The sequence below is a fragment of the Tupaia chinensis genome, unplaced genomic scaffold (assembly GCF_000334495.1).
Source record: "Tupaia chinensis unplaced genomic scaffold, TupChi_1.0 Scaffold144062_1, whole genome shotgun sequence".
Taxonomy (NCBI): domain Eukaryota; kingdom Metazoa; phylum Chordata; class Mammalia; order Scandentia; family Tupaiidae; genus Tupaia; species Tupaia belangeri.
The window spans coordinates 207,448-224,801 of NW_006203915.1; the positions used below are offsets into that span (position 1 = coordinate 207,448).

General features: G+C 39.2%; 1 protein-coding gene and 1 pseudogene across 1 annotated transcript in view; both read left to right on the forward strand.

Annotated features, from left to right (window-relative positions):
- Positions 1-17,354, forward strand: part of LOC102479432 (glutamate receptor 3-like) — a gene marked incomplete at its 3' end in the record, with an annotated part of 226,257 nt that overhangs the window by 179,213 nt on the left and 29,690 nt on the right. Inside the window, 1 exon segment of the mRNA XM_014583127.2 lies at positions 13,019-13,071. Coding sequence (XP_014438613.1) covers positions 13,019-13,071 — 53 coding nt within the window.
- On the forward strand, positions 16,191-16,608 carry LOC106733561 (40S ribosomal protein S24 pseudogene; annotated as a pseudogene).

A 17,354-nucleotide genomic window follows, 5' to 3' on the forward strand; every position in this document is an offset into this window, starting at 1 on the left:
AAAAACCTAAAAAAAAAAAAAAAAAAAAAAACCTAGTTTAGCACTCAGCAGGTGGCATGGTGGTTAAGGCACCGAACTTCCACATGGCTGACCACAGTTCAAGTCCCAGACCCGGCAACTTGAAACTCATGCCAGGCATGTGTGCATACGTTCCTCAGATCCCAAGAAGAAAGTGGAAGAGAAAGGATTGAGGCATGACCATCCCTCCTGGGGAGTGATTTCTCACTTTCTGTCTGTTTCTGTCTCTCCAGCAAGCATACACACCATAAAGCAAAACTCTCTCAAAAAACATATTTAATAAATACATAAATAAAAATGTAATCTAAAAGAGCCCTCCTTCCTCTCCAGAGGAAAACCTTCCTTGGCTCTTTCTTCTTCTGTGTGTGAACTTGTTCAGTGCCCATCCCTTCAGTACACTTGTCTAGATTTTATATGATTTTAAAGGGCATCACCTTTTACTGTTTCATAAGCAATCTGGCCTTTTTCCAAGCTATAATATCCTTTAAGACGGCCGTGTTAGAAATATTTATTGAGGGGTCTGCAGATGTCATAGCAGTTACATCACTGGACTCCCACATGGCCAATCACATTTTGAGTCCCAGACCTGGCAGCTTGAAACACATGCTGGGTGCATGTGCATGCATGCCCAAAATCCCAAGAGGAGAATGGAGAAGGGATTGTGGTGTGCCCATCCACCCTGAGTAGTGATTTCTCACTTTCCTCGCTCGCTCGCTCTCTCTCTCTCTCTTTTCTCTCTCTCTCCACTGAGTTCACATGCCCTAAGGCAAAAAAAAAAAAAGAGAGAGAGAGAAACACTGACTGAGCACTACTAGAGAGCCACACACTAGGGCTATATGCTGTGGGGTACATGAGATGAGTAAAGAGAAGGGCAGGAAAAAGGGAATTAGCATTGATTAAATCCCTTTATATCACACATGCTTTGCTAGGAATTTCAAATGTATTGCCTTGTTTAGGCCTCATGATAACCCTAAAAGCCAGTGTTATTATGATCCCTGTTTTACAGACATGGAAACTGAGGTTCAGAAAGGTAAAATGACTTGTCCAAGGTCACCTCAGCTAGGAAGAGGAAGGTCTGACTCTGGAGTCCACTAACCAGTGCGCTTTATTGCCCACTTCATGGTTTTATTCTATCAGTTGTAGTAATGTATGTCAGGACAATATGCAAACTGAGAAGCACTACAAATATGTGTGTGTGTGTATGACAAAAGGATTATTTCAGTGCACATGCTGTTGGTGGTCTACCTTAGCGCTAGCCATTTCTACATGCCAATAGCATGCTATTGGGTTGTTGGGAGAGTCATGATGCATTATTTTTTGCATAGAATAAAGAAAAAATACTTCATGACTTTTACAACAACCCAATATTGTCAGTACATGTTATTCTCCACTTGAAGGCTTCCTTCCAGTCTGATGGTGAGACAAGTCAGAACACTGAGGAGGGATTAGCTCCTGACAGCAGCTATCAGCCAATGGTGAAAGGATATTGAAAGTCAAAGACTCCAGCTTCCTGGCCTTTCTGTTGGGTGTGTTTCCCACCACTCCAGAAGTCTCAAAGCCAATCTGCTCATTAGTGCCCGTACGTTGGCTTCTTTCCCTTCCCTGTCTCATTTCCTCACTCCTCTACCAGAGCTTCCTGGAATCACCTCAAATCTCTGTCTCAGGATATGTCTCTGGGGGAGATCTGTTTAAAATTGGAAACTTTCAGAAATTCTTCCTTTGGCTTCTTTCCCAGAGCCTGGGTGAGTGTCCTCAGGCTGTCCTCTCCTTGCCCAGGACTCCCTATGGGAACTCTCCGAGGGCTCACCCCCCACCCCATATACTTGATGTCTCCATTCTTATCCCCCTTTTATGAGGAGACTACCACTGAGGGTCCTCCTTTGAGCTTTTTAAAAGTGTGTTTATTAGCAGATGGAAAGGTGGTTCTTAAATTTCAGTGTGCATCAGAATCACCTAAGAGAAGATGTTAAAATGCAGACTCCCTGGCCCTAACCTAGACTTGTGAATTAGACTCTCTGGAGAGGAACTCAAGTGCCTCCATTTCTTAGATTCCCCAGGTGATCCACATAGTGTACACTTTAACAAATACTGTCCTAAGACATTTATGTACTCTGAGCCTCCAGGGAATGTAGATTGTGTTTCTTAGTTCTCTCTCTTCCCTCAAGGCCTCTGTGGATTCATGTAAGAAAGCCTAGAATAGCTATGCCTCCTTGCTCTTGAAATGAAGCATGTATAAGGCCAAGGTCCAGTTGCGGAAAGGAAATCCATCTTGCTGACACTGTTAAATTTCTGCTCACCCCTCTCTTACTATCTGCCCCCAATCTCCCTTCTCCCCTGTGGTGGAAATACATGCTTAGTTAGGTTATGACCAATGCTCCTTTGTCTCTGGGCAGGAACTCTCGCTCCCACCACACACACACATGTGTGCACACACACACACACATGCACACGCACACACACCTCCTTCATGAGTGGTTTGAATTCGTAGTTCTGAACAGTGCTGGAGAAAGAAGGGAAGAGAGGAGTAGAAGATAACAGTGCAAGTTTCTGTGTTGGTTTACCCCTAGCCTCTTTTCCTTTTGGCACCCTCAATTCAAATGTCTGAATTCCAAGTGCAAATCTCAGTTCCTTCTCTCCACCTCCAATCCAGTGCTATCCTAACCAGTGGTCCCAGTGCTCCTCTGTACCCAAGCACTGATGCCTCTCCATACTCCCCACACCATAGCAGCAGGAAACCTCTATCTTTTGGGGTGGGAGACTGTGAAATCAGGGAAGGCTTCATGGAGGAGGCGATGAGTTGAGCCTTGAAGGATGGATGTGACTTTTATAGGAAAGGATGTAGGGAGGGGACATTGCAATACAGAAGGGTGAATATAACTAATGTAGACTAAGCACCAGGCACTGTGTTAAGAATGATAGAGACAGTATTTCAAGTATTTCTCACTGCTATTCTATAAAGGTGATATTAATGATAGACTTTTTTCACAGACCTGTTTCACTGAAGCCCAAAATGACACAGAAAAGTAGGGATTCTAAGCCACACAGTCTAGCCTGTACTCTTGACCACCCTACTCTATTGCCTCTCAACTATTACATTCCCCATTTCATAGATGAGATAACTAAAGCCATGAGGTTAAGTAACTTTCCTAAGTTTACATAGATTATAACAGACAAAGCTGGGATGCATTGCCTTTAGCAGACCCCATTCTATTTGCTGACTAAACATTTATAACCCCCTCCCCCCAACCTAGCTTTTCCCACCAATCATTTCACTCACAATTTCTTATGGAGTCATCCCTGGCTGCCATCACTCCAACCTCTTAGAGTTGCTCTAAATAAAAATCTTTCCTCTAGTGTGTAAGCACTGTAAAACAGCAAGCTCTCCTGAAATCAAGAGAAATAGCCCTCTGAAATACATCTCTCTTCGTTTTCAAAATAGCATTCTATTTAAGTTACCTGTTTGTCAGGTTCCCACTTATGAAAGCCACGGGAAAAAATTCTTTAGATCTTTAGATGGAGACAAAGTACTTTCTATCTATAGCAGGTTATGAGTTAATCATTCTCTCCTCAGTTGTACCTTGTACATATTTCTGTTCTCACACTTCTCCCACTGGGTTATAATTGTCTGTTAACTTGGCTGTCTTTCTCACTTGAGTGTGAGATCCTCCAGGCGACGGACCAGGTTTTTGTGACCTCTGTCTCTCCAGGGCCTAGCCCCAGAATTGGCACAAAGCACGCACTCATCAAATGTTCATTAAAAGAAGAGAAGAATGAAGTGTGGTGAATAGAGGTATTCATCCCTTTCCCTAGGGATTTCAACCCATATTCTTTTCGAGGCCAGTGGTATGCTGGTAAACCAGCTCTCAGGAAAAGAAAAAAAATGATTTGTAGTATTGGCTGATTTCCTTGGTATTAATACTCCTACCACTGCTGCTTTTAAATTACTGATGGTTTAATAACTGGCTCACAAAATTCCTGAATATTCAACAATTGCCTTTTAGGAGCTTCCTGTGTTTTGCTGAAAGTCTGTAACTTAGCCTAAGATGCATAAACTTTTAGCCTGTCAGTGTGGTGACAAAGGTGGATAAGCTGTCAGAGTAGGGAAGATAATGCCAGATCCACATAGCAGGAGTGAAAGACCAAACCAAACATTTGTGAATTAAGAGAATGCTGTGTTTTGCCTCCTGTGAATGAGGCCTCTATCATTTGTCATCCATTTGCAAATTGAGACCTACTTAAATGGCGGCTCCCAGAGGAGGAAAAAAAAAATCTGCCAAGTAAGCCATTATCCTGAAAATCAAAGGCCCGAAAACCACATTGGGTTTCTGAGAGATATTTACATTTATTTGAAAATATAAATATGTTCACCCACTTCCTTCAGCAATCATAAAATCTCAAAGATTAGGGTGTTGAACGCTGGAAGCATGGCACAAATAGAAAATGTATTCAGAGGTATAATTAGGGAGCTTGAAAAGAGAGCATCCCGTCCTCCACCTCCCCACATGTCTTTCTCTCTCTCCCTTTCCAGCTTGGAGGCTCTGTAATTCTGGGCTGGATCCGAGTTTTTGATACTCTACCTGCCATCCATGCTCCAATGTTGCACACAATAATGGAGCTAATAAATAAATAAATGCCAGGATTTTAATCTAGAATGATCCAATTTCAAGGTTCATGGGTCTCTCTAGTACATCATACCTATTTGTTTGAACCTTTTGTGGTATTTATATCTTTCTTCCGTGAGTAAGAGAGAGAAAGAAAGACAACATCCCCAACAGGGTCTTGATGCCACAATCCACCCCCAGCTTCAGCAAGCCCCAGATCATGGGCACGTGTGTCTGACATATTCACAGAGGTCTCTAGGCACAAATCTGGAACCTTCCCATATCAGTTAACCTCACGGAGCATCGTGTTTTACTGTTGCACCACCATCTTGCCCTTCATTTGAAGGTAATGAGATCATACCTATAGAGAGTTTTAGACTCTTCCAAGTTTAAATATTGTAAAGTGTCAGTTTAGATGTGATGCTAAAGTTCTTGATCCTAATAAATACCTAAAAATAGGGAGATATGACTTCTGGGCCAATGAAGAAAATCCTGTTTTATCCTACTCATTTTCTAGTGGTTGTGGCTGGAAATAAGACAAGTGACTACTCAGTCATATGTCAAATGTTGCCTTTCAGTTTTTTAAAACCCAAGGAATGAGTCTACCAGCTTTCCCAAGCCTTCTTCTTGGCACCCATACTGTCCTTCTACAGCAGGTTATGAGTTAATCATTCTCTCCTCAGTTGTCCTTCCAGTAGGCCTTTGTCTGAAATTCATAAATGTAATGTTTTGGGACCAAATGACTTATAAAATCTTTAGAGAAGACAAACATACAATTTGATATTTAGAATAAGGTAGTAAATTTTAAAACAAAAGTTGCCATGAGAGTAAATATAAAAAGTATAAAAGTAGTTCACAGTAAACTTTAAAAAAGAATACATCACGGGACCAGCAGTTAGCATAATGGCTGTCGCTGGACTCCCATGTATTGACCGTGGTTCGCATCCCAGACCCGGTGGCTTAAAACTCACACCTCCTGAGAGGAGAATGGAAGAGAAGGGATTGTGGCGTGACCATCCCCCCTGGGGGGTGATTTCTCGCTTTCTGTCTTTCTGTCTCTGTCTGGCCCGCGCCCGTGCCCTCTAGCACCCCGCCTCTCCAAAAAAAGAAAAAAAAAGAACATTGTCACTGAAATGTACTATCTAAAATAAATTTGTCACTAATTTGGGGGCATCACCAAAGCCAAATACAGAGAGGCTTCAAAAGTCATGTATGTGTTCACAGTAAAGTGAAATTAATCTCCTTTTGCTGTATTATTCCAGACTGAATATTAGTTAAAATCACCCCCAACTCATCCTCTGGAGAAACATCTAGAATATTTTCAAATACAAGTAGGGTACTATGAAAAGTCTTGTAGATTCGGTACTCCAAGAAAAGGCATGTTGTTTAAAAGTACATGGTATCTGGATATAACATCATTTTACAGAAAAACAACTGGTAGAAAAGAGAGGATATTCAAAGTATTATTGGTCCCATGGTCAAGAGCTCCAACCAACCAAAGTGACAAGGCTTTCTGGGTGGGGCAGTATCTGTTAATTACCTTAGGAGATGGTTTGGTCAAGGTCCAGATCTTTCATTTGTACCCAGTCCCAGGCATCATTTGTTACATCTATAACTCTACCTATTATTTTGCTCTTTTACAAGGTTCAAGAACCTTTGGAAGTAAGTGGAGATACTCTTAAGATGTGAATGATGAACTAAGGCAATTTAACATTTCATCACAGGGAAAAAGATTTGCATTCTTTTCTAAGACCTGGTTACTTTAAGACAATATTTCCCACCGCCCCTGGTAGTACATAAGAAGATTTTCAGTTGCATGTGGATGAATATATTCTATTTTCATACAATTGTGTTTATTTTCTTGTATATGGTTTCACGGATATTACCACTTTGGACACAGTTAAATTTAAGTAAAGTGAAGAGCTCTAAAGAAAAAAAAGATATTAAGCAAATAATAGTACTGGGGTATATGAATAAGACATAAATCATTAAGAAAGTCTGTGAAGGAGTGAAATCTAAGAAATACTGGCTTTAGGTTTAAGACAATGAGATGTTCCCACAAAAGTCAACACACATTTAAATGGTCCCTTCTCCCCAAGAGCAAGAATATGATCTGTTACCTCCATAACTTACTTGTGGTCATTTATTGTCTCTTATTTGTGTGGGTTCTTTGCTTTTCCTGCAGTTCAGCATTAAATCTTCCACCTATTTCATTCAGTCATGGTGAATGCAACATTAAAGTCTGGGAAGTGAAACTTCCCAAAGACACCTTCTTTGGTGAAATCCTTGCCCTCTAATCTTCATACCCTAGCATTTTATTTGAAGCTTTATTCAGTTGCCTTCTCTGTGCATTAGCTCCTCTGTAGACAGCATAAGCATTGATGAGATTCTTTGGCTATACTACCATTTTCCTTCTTTATGAAAAACTTCAGCCTTTCTTTCTCCGTCTGCATCATCCCTACCCTCACTGCCAATGGGCTGACTTTGGTATGGGTGATTGGCTCTTCTCTGCCTCACTAAACCAGCACATTTATTCAAGTCAGATGACTGCAATAAGAAGCACTGTCATTCAGTTAGAGGAAAGCATATGTGTGCAGATTGAGATTATTAGGAAGGAATTCTAACAGAATTGACTTCGCATATGTATTTACTAAGACGCAAGCAATTCAGCAGCTTGAGGTTTTCTTTCAAGAAAACGAATGCAGGGGCCAGCAGGTACTGTGGTGGTTAAGGTGCTGGACTCCCACATGGCAGACTATGATTCAAGTCCCGGACTTGGTGACTTGAAAAATCATGCTGGGAGCATGTGCACACATGCCCAAGATCTCAGGAGGAGAATGGAGGAGAAAGGATTGCATCATGGCCATTCCCCAAAGGAGTGATTTCTCTCTCTCTCTCTCTCTCTCTCTCTCTCTCTCCTCTCTCTCCCTCTCTCTCTCTCTCTCTCTCTCTCTCTCTCTCTCTCGTGCCTAATGGCACTCTCTGTCTCTCTCTAGCAAGCACACGTACCCAATGGCAAAAATCTAAAAACTGAAAAAAAGTAAATGAGCACTATTTATCATATTGAAGATTCATTTGAGAAGGTGTGATATATTCTAAGGCTGATTCTTCTAGCATACCACTCTTTCAACTCCAACACAACTGAAATGAAATAGGATGCCATACAACATTTTTAAAAACAAAACAAAACAAAACAAAAAACCTAAGGGAGCAAAACAGGAGAGGGTGGCTGGAAACAGTCTCCTCTTTGAACATATAAAATGTGGTCAAATAGCTTTTTCTTACAGAGAAAATATCCATACAATAAATGAAGAAAACCTAGTGAATTAAAACCAGAAATCTCCCCAGACATACTTATCTCCCAGCTCCCCCTAACAGTCACAGGGTGCCTAAATCAAAGAGACACAGATTAAGGTGAACATCAAGGCATGTTCTGTACTCAAAGCAAGATCAATCTTTATACATAGATCCTTTTTTGGCACTGATGTAGAAAATCCAAACATGGAGATACTTAGGTCTGCAAATAACCTAATCTGCATACCAGATGGATCTAAGGGGGGAGAAAACATACACACTTCTTCACACACATTTTTTTTGTAAAATGTGAGCATAGAAAAACAGATGCTTTTGCCTCCCAAAGGATCTGTGGGCCTCTCTCAAGTAGTCTTGTGGAGCAATTTCATTTCATATTCTAAAAATATGAAAATGTCTAGATTAAACATTAGATTGAAAAAGAAAGGGCTTTTTACATCAAAAAAAAAAACTGAATATTTTCAGAATTACTTTTAACTACTCAGTGATCCCAGTCCCTGATTTCACAGATAAGTGCATGGGGAGTCAGTAAAGGGAAGTCTCCCCCAAGTAGGTAGACTATGATTCACTGACTTCTTTGACAAATAATTTGATGCTGCATATACATGACTTGGTGTGTTAGTATGTAAAAACTTTCTTCTGCAAATGAAACTGTTGTTTAAGCTTCAAGGAATCAGAATTTTGACTTTTTTTCCTTTCAGATTCTACATATGAGGATAAAAATAAATTTCCTTAAGACAATTAATTTTATCTACATTTCCCACATTTCCCCTTATTACATTTATCATACCTGCCATCATATCAAGCCATCCATCATCTCCAACACACCTTACAAAGGCAGAGTGAAGACAGAACATGGATTTGGGAACTTAGTATAGCTTCCTTGAATTTCACAGTTGACTATAGAAGCAGCTTTTATCCTTGAAGTTCTGAAACTAATTCAGAAAGAGCTATTATAATTACTGTAAAAGCAAAGTTGAATATTCTCCTGGTTATCAGAATTATTAAATAACTGAGGGTACAATTTATTCCTTGTTCATCTGTAACAGATGAAAAGAATAAAGATTGAGAATTAACTGAACAAGACTCTCTGCTGCTAACTAGTTCTTTTGTGTACCATATTACATACAACCCTCCCATCCCACCCCATTTCCACAAGCCCTGCACCAAAAATTCAAAAAGGGAAAGACTGAGAGCAAAATATGACACTTTTTGCAGCGAAACCTCACTTAACTCACAGCAGTAGGATTGAAGCTATTCCACATGAATAAGATGTCCTGATACCTAATGTTTACTCTCTTAAGTACTGGACTTTGAGCATTTCTGATGGAAATCTCCACTAAAATATATTGCACATGTCCTTGGGTTTTCAGCAGAAATGACTGAACAAAATAAAGCATAGGCTGATGACTCAGGCATTCACAATGAACATCCATGATTATACTGTGCACTGGTATAATGTCTGGCTTTTTCCTTCTCTGTTAAATCAGTCACTTCCTTTGCTACTAATGTACATCTTTCTAATATTACTCCCTGCCTCCATACTCACTTCTTCTAGATTGAAGCTCTTAATTTACTGTGAACTGGAGAACCAAGTTTGGTAAGAACTGTATGTCGAATAAAAGTGAAGAAGGCACTGAAAGCAAGGATGAGAAGTTAATTATGGGCTTCAGTGCAGCAACTTTGTGACATCTAAATGTTCCTATCTTTAGATAACTTTCCCATCTCTTCCAGTTTAAGGCTAAGGTTTGGAAGGGTGATGTGAGAAAACTACCTTCAGATACATGAGTTTGTTCTGAACAGACCATCTAGGCATAAAGTGGATATTCCAATAGCTTCCAGTTTCTCTGAACCTGAAAAACAATGTCTTTTTTTTAACAATTATTTATTTTATTTGTTATTATTATTATTTTTAATTTGACCAGAGAGAGAGAGAAAGGAAAAGTAAGAAAACAAGCTGCCAGATCTGGGACTCAAACCATGGCCGGCCATGTGGGAGTCCAGCACCTTAACCACTGCACTTTCCAGGCCCGAAAAACAATGCCTTAATGACCACTTCCCAAGTTTATATCACATCATATACTTTATATGTCTCAAACACTTTTGTAGATGTTATGCCATTTAATCCTGGCAATGGTGCTGAAATAGGAAGGGCCAGATTACAGGTAAAGAAATGGAGGCTCAGGAAAGTTGAGAGACTTGCCCACAATCAATAGTGGGTAAATGATAAAGGCAGGTTCCTGAAATCTCATCCAGGGCTCTTCTCACAACAACAACATTTTCTACTGCTACCTCTAGCTTTCCCATATTCTCACAAGCACATTGAACTTTGCTCCTGGTGAGAGACTTGCTACTTCATTGTTTTTTGGGTTCCTTTCTTTATTTCTCTCTATGCTTTGTCAAATGTCCTTTATATTGCTCATTTTTCTGGCAGAACTTGAAACTCTATTATTTTATTATGTTGAGGACTGTCAGTGAATTAAAAATTCAACAAATGTATAGTCCCAACTTGCCACCAAAGTTAACAAATGTCACCAGCCAGGATGTTTCTCACAAGCAGACACCGAAGAATACATCCCAGTAGATATGCAACAGCTCATTTTGTGTCATGGCACCATGAGAAATCACCTTCTCAAGATATTCATTAACCTTTCATTTCCTCCATAAATAATCAGTCAGAAATGCAGTTCATATTTTAAATTAATCAAAAACTAAGCTCTTTCATGTTCTCTCTCTCTCAACTCTCAGCATTTAAAATGACTCAAGGACTTGTTATACTGGTATGATAAGCATGATATTCACATGTACGGTTCTACTTCTGTATGTCAGCTTAAACCTTTTCTTCTCCATGAAGCCTTCCCTGTTCATCTCAGGCCTTAGATATCTCTTCTTCATCATCTCTAAGAATTTAAACAAATTACTGGCTTTGGCATTTGGTACATACATACTGAGAAACCATACTGCATACTGCCAAGAGTATAGGTTCTAGAGGGAGACAAACCAAGGCTCTAACTCCAGCTTTACCACTTCCTAGCTGTGTGGCTTTGGCTTAAATTCTCTTTGTCTGAAATTTCTCATCTATAAAATGAGACCAATGATAATTCATCAGTGGAATTATTTTGGAGATTAAACATACATAAATCACCTGGTACAGTGTGTGGTATATACTAGGTGCTCAAATAAGGGCAGCTGTCTTTATTATTATTACGGCCTTGTATATAGTTCTGGTTTGACATGTATATAATTTTGATGACTCCCCAAGTTGTCGTTTTTTTTAATTTCTTAACTTTTTGCCATAGGACATGTGTACTTGCCAGAAGGAGACAGAGAGATAGTGAGAAGGAAAGTGAGAAATCACCCCCTGGGGGGAATACTCAAACCCAATCCCCTCTCCTTCATTCTCCTCCTGGGATTTTGGGCATACATGCACATACTCCCGGCATCATTTTTAAGCTGTCAGGTCTAGGACTTGAACCCATGATTGGCCATGTGAGAGTCCAGCGCCTTAACTACTATGCCACCTACACGCCCCTTCTCAAGGTTTTTCCAACCCTATCTTTTGCAGGATATGTATGTCTGTGTATGTTGTGTTTCTGACAGGGTCTCAATGTGCTATGATCCTTTTGTTTCCATGCCATGGGTAGTTGGGACTATAGACCCATGTCACCATGCCAGGCTTTTAGGAAAGGCCACAAATCAAATCCAGTCCTCCCGTATGTACTCAGCTTGCCAAGCGGTAGCATTCAGTATGCACAACTACAGCTGGGCCTAAAAACTTTTGACAGATGCATCCAGAGAGGAATTTATCATGAAGCTTAAGCTTAATGGGCTCTTACTTCTATGGCTTCTTTCCAAGGCCCTGTTCCAAATACTGCATTTATAATTTTGTATTATTTTTCTTAAAGAGGGCTCCCAAAATTGTTGTTAGCTTCAAGCTGGCATAAAACCTGGTTCCACCTCTGTTTGTGTCTTTAAGCACTAAGTTACCCCATCCCTACCACCTGCATCCAGTATAGTGCCTTGCACATAGTCAGTACACAATGAAATGACATTTTATGAAATCCTCAATTAAACAGAATTCTTCTTGTATTTTGCTACAAGTATTTAGTCAAAAACTTCCAACTTCCATCCAGTACACTCAGTTGAAAAATATTAAGCCCATTCACATATTTTGACAATAAACATGTAGTTTGTAAACTGTTAGGCTTAGTATTAAGTACAGGGTTCATCATGAAAATTGTGATAAGGTTGCTGACCCTGAGGAAGGGTTTCTCAGCCTCAGCACTAATGACAGTTTTGGCCAGATAATTCTGGGTCGTAAGGACTATCCTGAGCATCACCAGATATCTAGCAGCATCCCTGGCCTCTACCCACTAAATGTGAATAGCACTCATCTCCATTGTGACAACCAAACGTTTCCAGGAAAATGTCCACTGAGGGAAACCCTCCCTACCCTTGAAGGCCCTAAAGCATCAAGATCAGCACCAAAAGTTGTACAGATGGTCACAAGTCTTTTATATTATGACAGGAAAAGGAAGGCAAGCATTTTTAAAAAGTCTTCAATAAGCAAAAGCAACCTCAGTTAACCTGAAAATCCCATTAACCCCATTCCTTGAGTGTTCTATTCCCTAAGCATCCCAGATAACAAAAAAATGTGCTGTACATTCCATTTTCTAATTTGTATGCAAAATTCAGCTCATTTTCCATCTCAACAGCTAAGTACAGAAATCCAGTTCATGGGTGAGGGATCATCAGCTTCATTGCTTTTGCCATCTATTTTAAGTGACAATGATGCTACTGACCTGGAAGTTTAGAGAGGTTTTTTTTTCCCCTTGTTTTGACATTTTAACTTTGATATCGGCAATTCTTCTTGTTTTAGCTGGCTGAAAGTGAAATGAAACAAAAATAAATCTGAACCAATTAACTATGATTTTAGTGTATTCAACAGACCTCACACTTTGCCAATCATTTAAAAGCTTTGTTCTAGCCATTCCATTGATTGCTCAATTGAAAATGACCTTCTTGAATAAATAATATTTCTTATTTCTTCTTTCTACAGGTTGTAATCCAGGGGAAACATTCAAGAGGTTTGATCCTGGGGAAACATTCAAGAGGTTATCACTACATGCTTGCTAACCTGGTAAGAACAAGAAGAGTTTAAGTGTCCCTGGGCAACATATTCTATTTAGTTTGTGTCATCTATAATCATCCAAAATGGAAATACATGAAGTACCTAATGTGTTCTCTAGAAGCTTGGAAAAATTAGTTCAGTAAATACTAAAATCTGAACATTGTAGCCTTGTTTCCAATTATGCTGTCTTTGTTTTAGCTGTGAAGCTATGTCCTTTCCTGATTTAAAAGATGATTTGATGTGATTCTTCACTTATTATTCCTAGATTAAAATTGGATTTGAAATATAAACTATTTTGATTGGGTTTGAAATATAAACCAAGGGACAGGGTACACAGGAAACTGACACTCCCAACTGATCCAAGTGTGTGTGCACATCAGTACTAGATTTGTCCTTTCAGAAGCAGACTGCTACCAGACCTTTTCAAGCCAGTTGCCAGAGTAGGTTTGAACATGGTAAATTAAGTAACCACATCAAAATGTATAGGCACAGAAATGGATGATTATCTGTGAATGATAATGTGTATAGTATCCTCAACTGGACTGGTGTGAAGTGTATTCATGTTGGGTAAATTCACTTTACAAGCTAAGTGATATGTAGTGATGGAATGTGCAAAATAATTTTTTCTTAAATGTATAGCCACCTTTCTAATTACATAAAACACAACTTGAATCTTTATCTTCAAACTCCAGGCCTTTAAAATTTGTGACATTCTAGAAACTAGTATTCTATTAAGGTTATTTTATACCTCTTCTTTCTCTGAAAAGAACATTTGTTTAGGAATTCACAAAATGGCTTCTAAATTAGTAATATCTGTTTGGCACTGGCTCTGAATAATGCCATCTCCAAAGAATGAAAGAGGAGTGTTAAGTTATCACTACAATACTAAGAATCTATTAAATTATTATATAACATGAGTTCTAACCCCAGTTTTATTTCATTAGTACAACAGAATCATGATCATTATAAAGCTCTGAAACCAAAAGAATAGTAACAAAGGTGAAAGATTGTTGTAATTATATTCTTCAATTTCTTGAATCAATGAAAACATCTTATTTCGTTTTAATAATGGGTATATTTAAATGAGAAAGGAAATGCTACTTAAACCTCTTAGGAAGTATGTACATTCAAACACTTCTTAAGATGAAGATCAGAGCTACTGCTTTTAAGTGTAGTGTGCATCTTCTTCAGTAATTTGCTCAAAATGGACCACTTCAGTCCATTTGGGAGATAAATGAGTCAACTTTTTGAGGAAGAGAATCTTGTTTCTTAATTTACATTTGAATATATTCAGTTTGGTTTTTAGGCAACTGATAAATAAAAGATGTTTTCTGACTCGGTGGAGGTCAGACAAAGGCTTGGCAGGAAATATGAAGCAGTTATTAAAGATCATTCCTTCCTCAGCCATAAATATTTCACCCTTCTTCCTTCCTTTCTTCCTTCCTTTCATCCTCCCTTCCTCTCCCCTTTTCTTCTCTGCCTTATGTGTCCTAGAAAGCAGCAAGTTATATCATACAGTGTTTTAAAATGTGTCATTCACCCATCACTGAAAGTGCATAATGAAACTTTAGGTAGTACACACTCAAACTTTTTTAATGGTAGTATATTTCTTTCTTTGATTTGCATGATTAAAATATGAAACTGGCATATAAGAATGAAAATTTTACAGATATTTCTTCGTTCAGGGCTAAGGTAGAGATTTAACAAAAGCAAAAATAAATTAATGTTCAGGTAAATGACAGCATGGGAATAAAAAGATATAGCATAATGTGTTTTCTGCATACATGGTTGTAGTTGTACATGGAAGACTGAAGCCTGAGAAAGAATACTGAACTGAAAGTCACAAAATTTGGGTTGTCATACTGACTACGTTACTAGCTAGCTGAAGAATCCTGTGTAAGTCACTTCAGCTCTATGAATCTCAGTTCTCTAACTGTAAAACTCAGATGGGAGTGGGGAGAGGTGGTCACTGTGTTCGATGGGTCCCTTGGAAGCGCATGCGAGACACAATTAGGAGTTCAAGACATTTATGGGAGTAATACCCATGAAAGATAAAAGGGAGAGTGACATGAGTAGGTAGGGAGAGCTTCAGACCATGATATAGGTCTCATACCAGCAGAGAGAAAGGAAGTTTGATTCAAAGAGTTTCAACTGTGGTGTAGCTCTGACAAAATCTTGGCCAACACACCTGGGAGCTCCTATGCAAAAATTGCACATAGAAGAGCCCTGTGCTACCCCAAAATGGCCAGCTATTGGATTCCTGCTTTGTTTAATCATTGGCTAGCAGCTGCCAGGAAGCACATGCCTTCCACTTGAACTCTAAGCCAGATCCTGAAGACACCTGAAGCTGAAGGCTATCAACTCCTTAAGGCAGGTTCTGTCTTAAAGAGAGAACTAAGCCATCCACATCAATGGCTATCTCAGTTGATCCTTTAAGATGACCAGCTGATCTATAAAGACCTGTATGATTCTAGAAATCCTACTGGGCATCCTTATTCCTACTGACAATCCTTGAGATGAGTTTTAGCTCCAAGTTGGAGACCTAGACCTAATAGAAATGACAGTGTCTGGAGTGACAAAACTTCTAGAGAGAATTGCTATGACAACGTCGGAGAAAAGAATGGTAAACAATTCTAAAAACAACTCAGAATTATGAGAACTTGAGGGATGCCTACTACAAGAACCAACAAAGCCTGTCCCTTCCAAAAGAGAGTAATTTAAGGTATCATGTCAGTCTGAGTAATGAAAACATGAACTCACTTACCATAATTTGAGGTGCTACCTCTTCTCTTCTTCTAGTGACCTTTTCATTTGAACTCAACCAGGTGTTTCCATAGGTCCTTGTACTCAATGTCAAATTGCATTTGGGCAAGAAATATAGGAACTACTGCTTATCTCTTATAATGAGGCAAAATATTCCTAGCATGGTTTCCAGATTTTTTTAAGCCAATAAAAATACCCCAAACACCTCCATCAAAGATACAGACACAGAGTCAGCCAAAACTACTGAGAAGTCACTTGGATGGTCAAGAAAGGGGAAGTGGAACTAAGACTGTTTCCTTTCAAGATGAGCCATCTGGCTCTTTTCCTCCCTGGCTGCTTGAGGATATATCACCATCACAAATGACATAGTAACTATTTGAACCAGGAAATTCATGACCAACCGACTATTTCAGAGGAAACAAATGGTCATTGATGTTCTTCACCCCAGGAAGGCAACATTACCTAAGACAGACATTCGGAAAAAAGTAGCAAAGATGTACAAGATCACACCAGATGGCATCTTTGTTTTTCGGTTCAGAACCCATTTTGGTGGTGGTAAGACAACTGACTTTGGCATGATTTACGATTCTTTGGATTATGCGAAGAAAACTGAACCCAAACATAGACTTGCAAGACATGGCCTTTATGAGAAGAAAAAGACATCAAGAAAACAGCAAAAGGAACACAAGAACAGAATGAAGAAAGTCAGGGGGACTGCAAAGGCCAATGTTGGTGCTGGCAAAAAGTCGAAGGAGTAAAGATTGTGCAATGACTATCTGCGGTGATTGCACAAGAGAACAGTCTGTGTCTTGGTGTTGTAACAGCACACCATTGCTTTCTTCTACAAATGCAAAGTCAAGAACACTTAGACTGCTTAAATAAACTTCTGGGAATCAAGTATACTTAACTCCAGGTGTCCCTCTTTGATACTGAGCTCCATCTCTCTGGTAGACTTCTATGTGCTTTTACATGGACCTTCCCTGGCAACAATCTTAAAGTGAAGAGACTTGGATATTCCATGAATACTTTAACAAAAGCCTTTCACAGGCCAGGGTATATATTTCAGAGTGGATAAAATTCTGGAGAAAATTCTAAGTTGTTAAAATCCCTGGAAGAAACAAAACAGTCCACTAGGATTACAGGCTAGATATGCAGTCCATTCAGGACAGAAGTGGACATGCCAAAAGAGAAGTAAGTCTTTTATAAATTCTGTATGGGTTGAAGGTATCATCTCTTTTTTAGGAGTTGTCCCATAATTCATTGTTGTTTTCTCATCCAGGACTCTCTAAACTAGTGTTTCTCTACTCCAGTCCCAGAGGTAACCACCAGGCATACAATCTGTCAGTCAGGCAGCCTCTATCTCAATCATAGTAAAGTCACTGTAGTCCAAAGTGTGTTAGGTACTGTGTGATTTATTTTTCATAAACATGACAGAACTTTGAAAACTTCATGGAAAGATAAAATTAAAGTACAAGTTTATTTTGGTACAAAAAAATGGGAAATTTTTACTTTTTTTTGGGGGGGTAGGT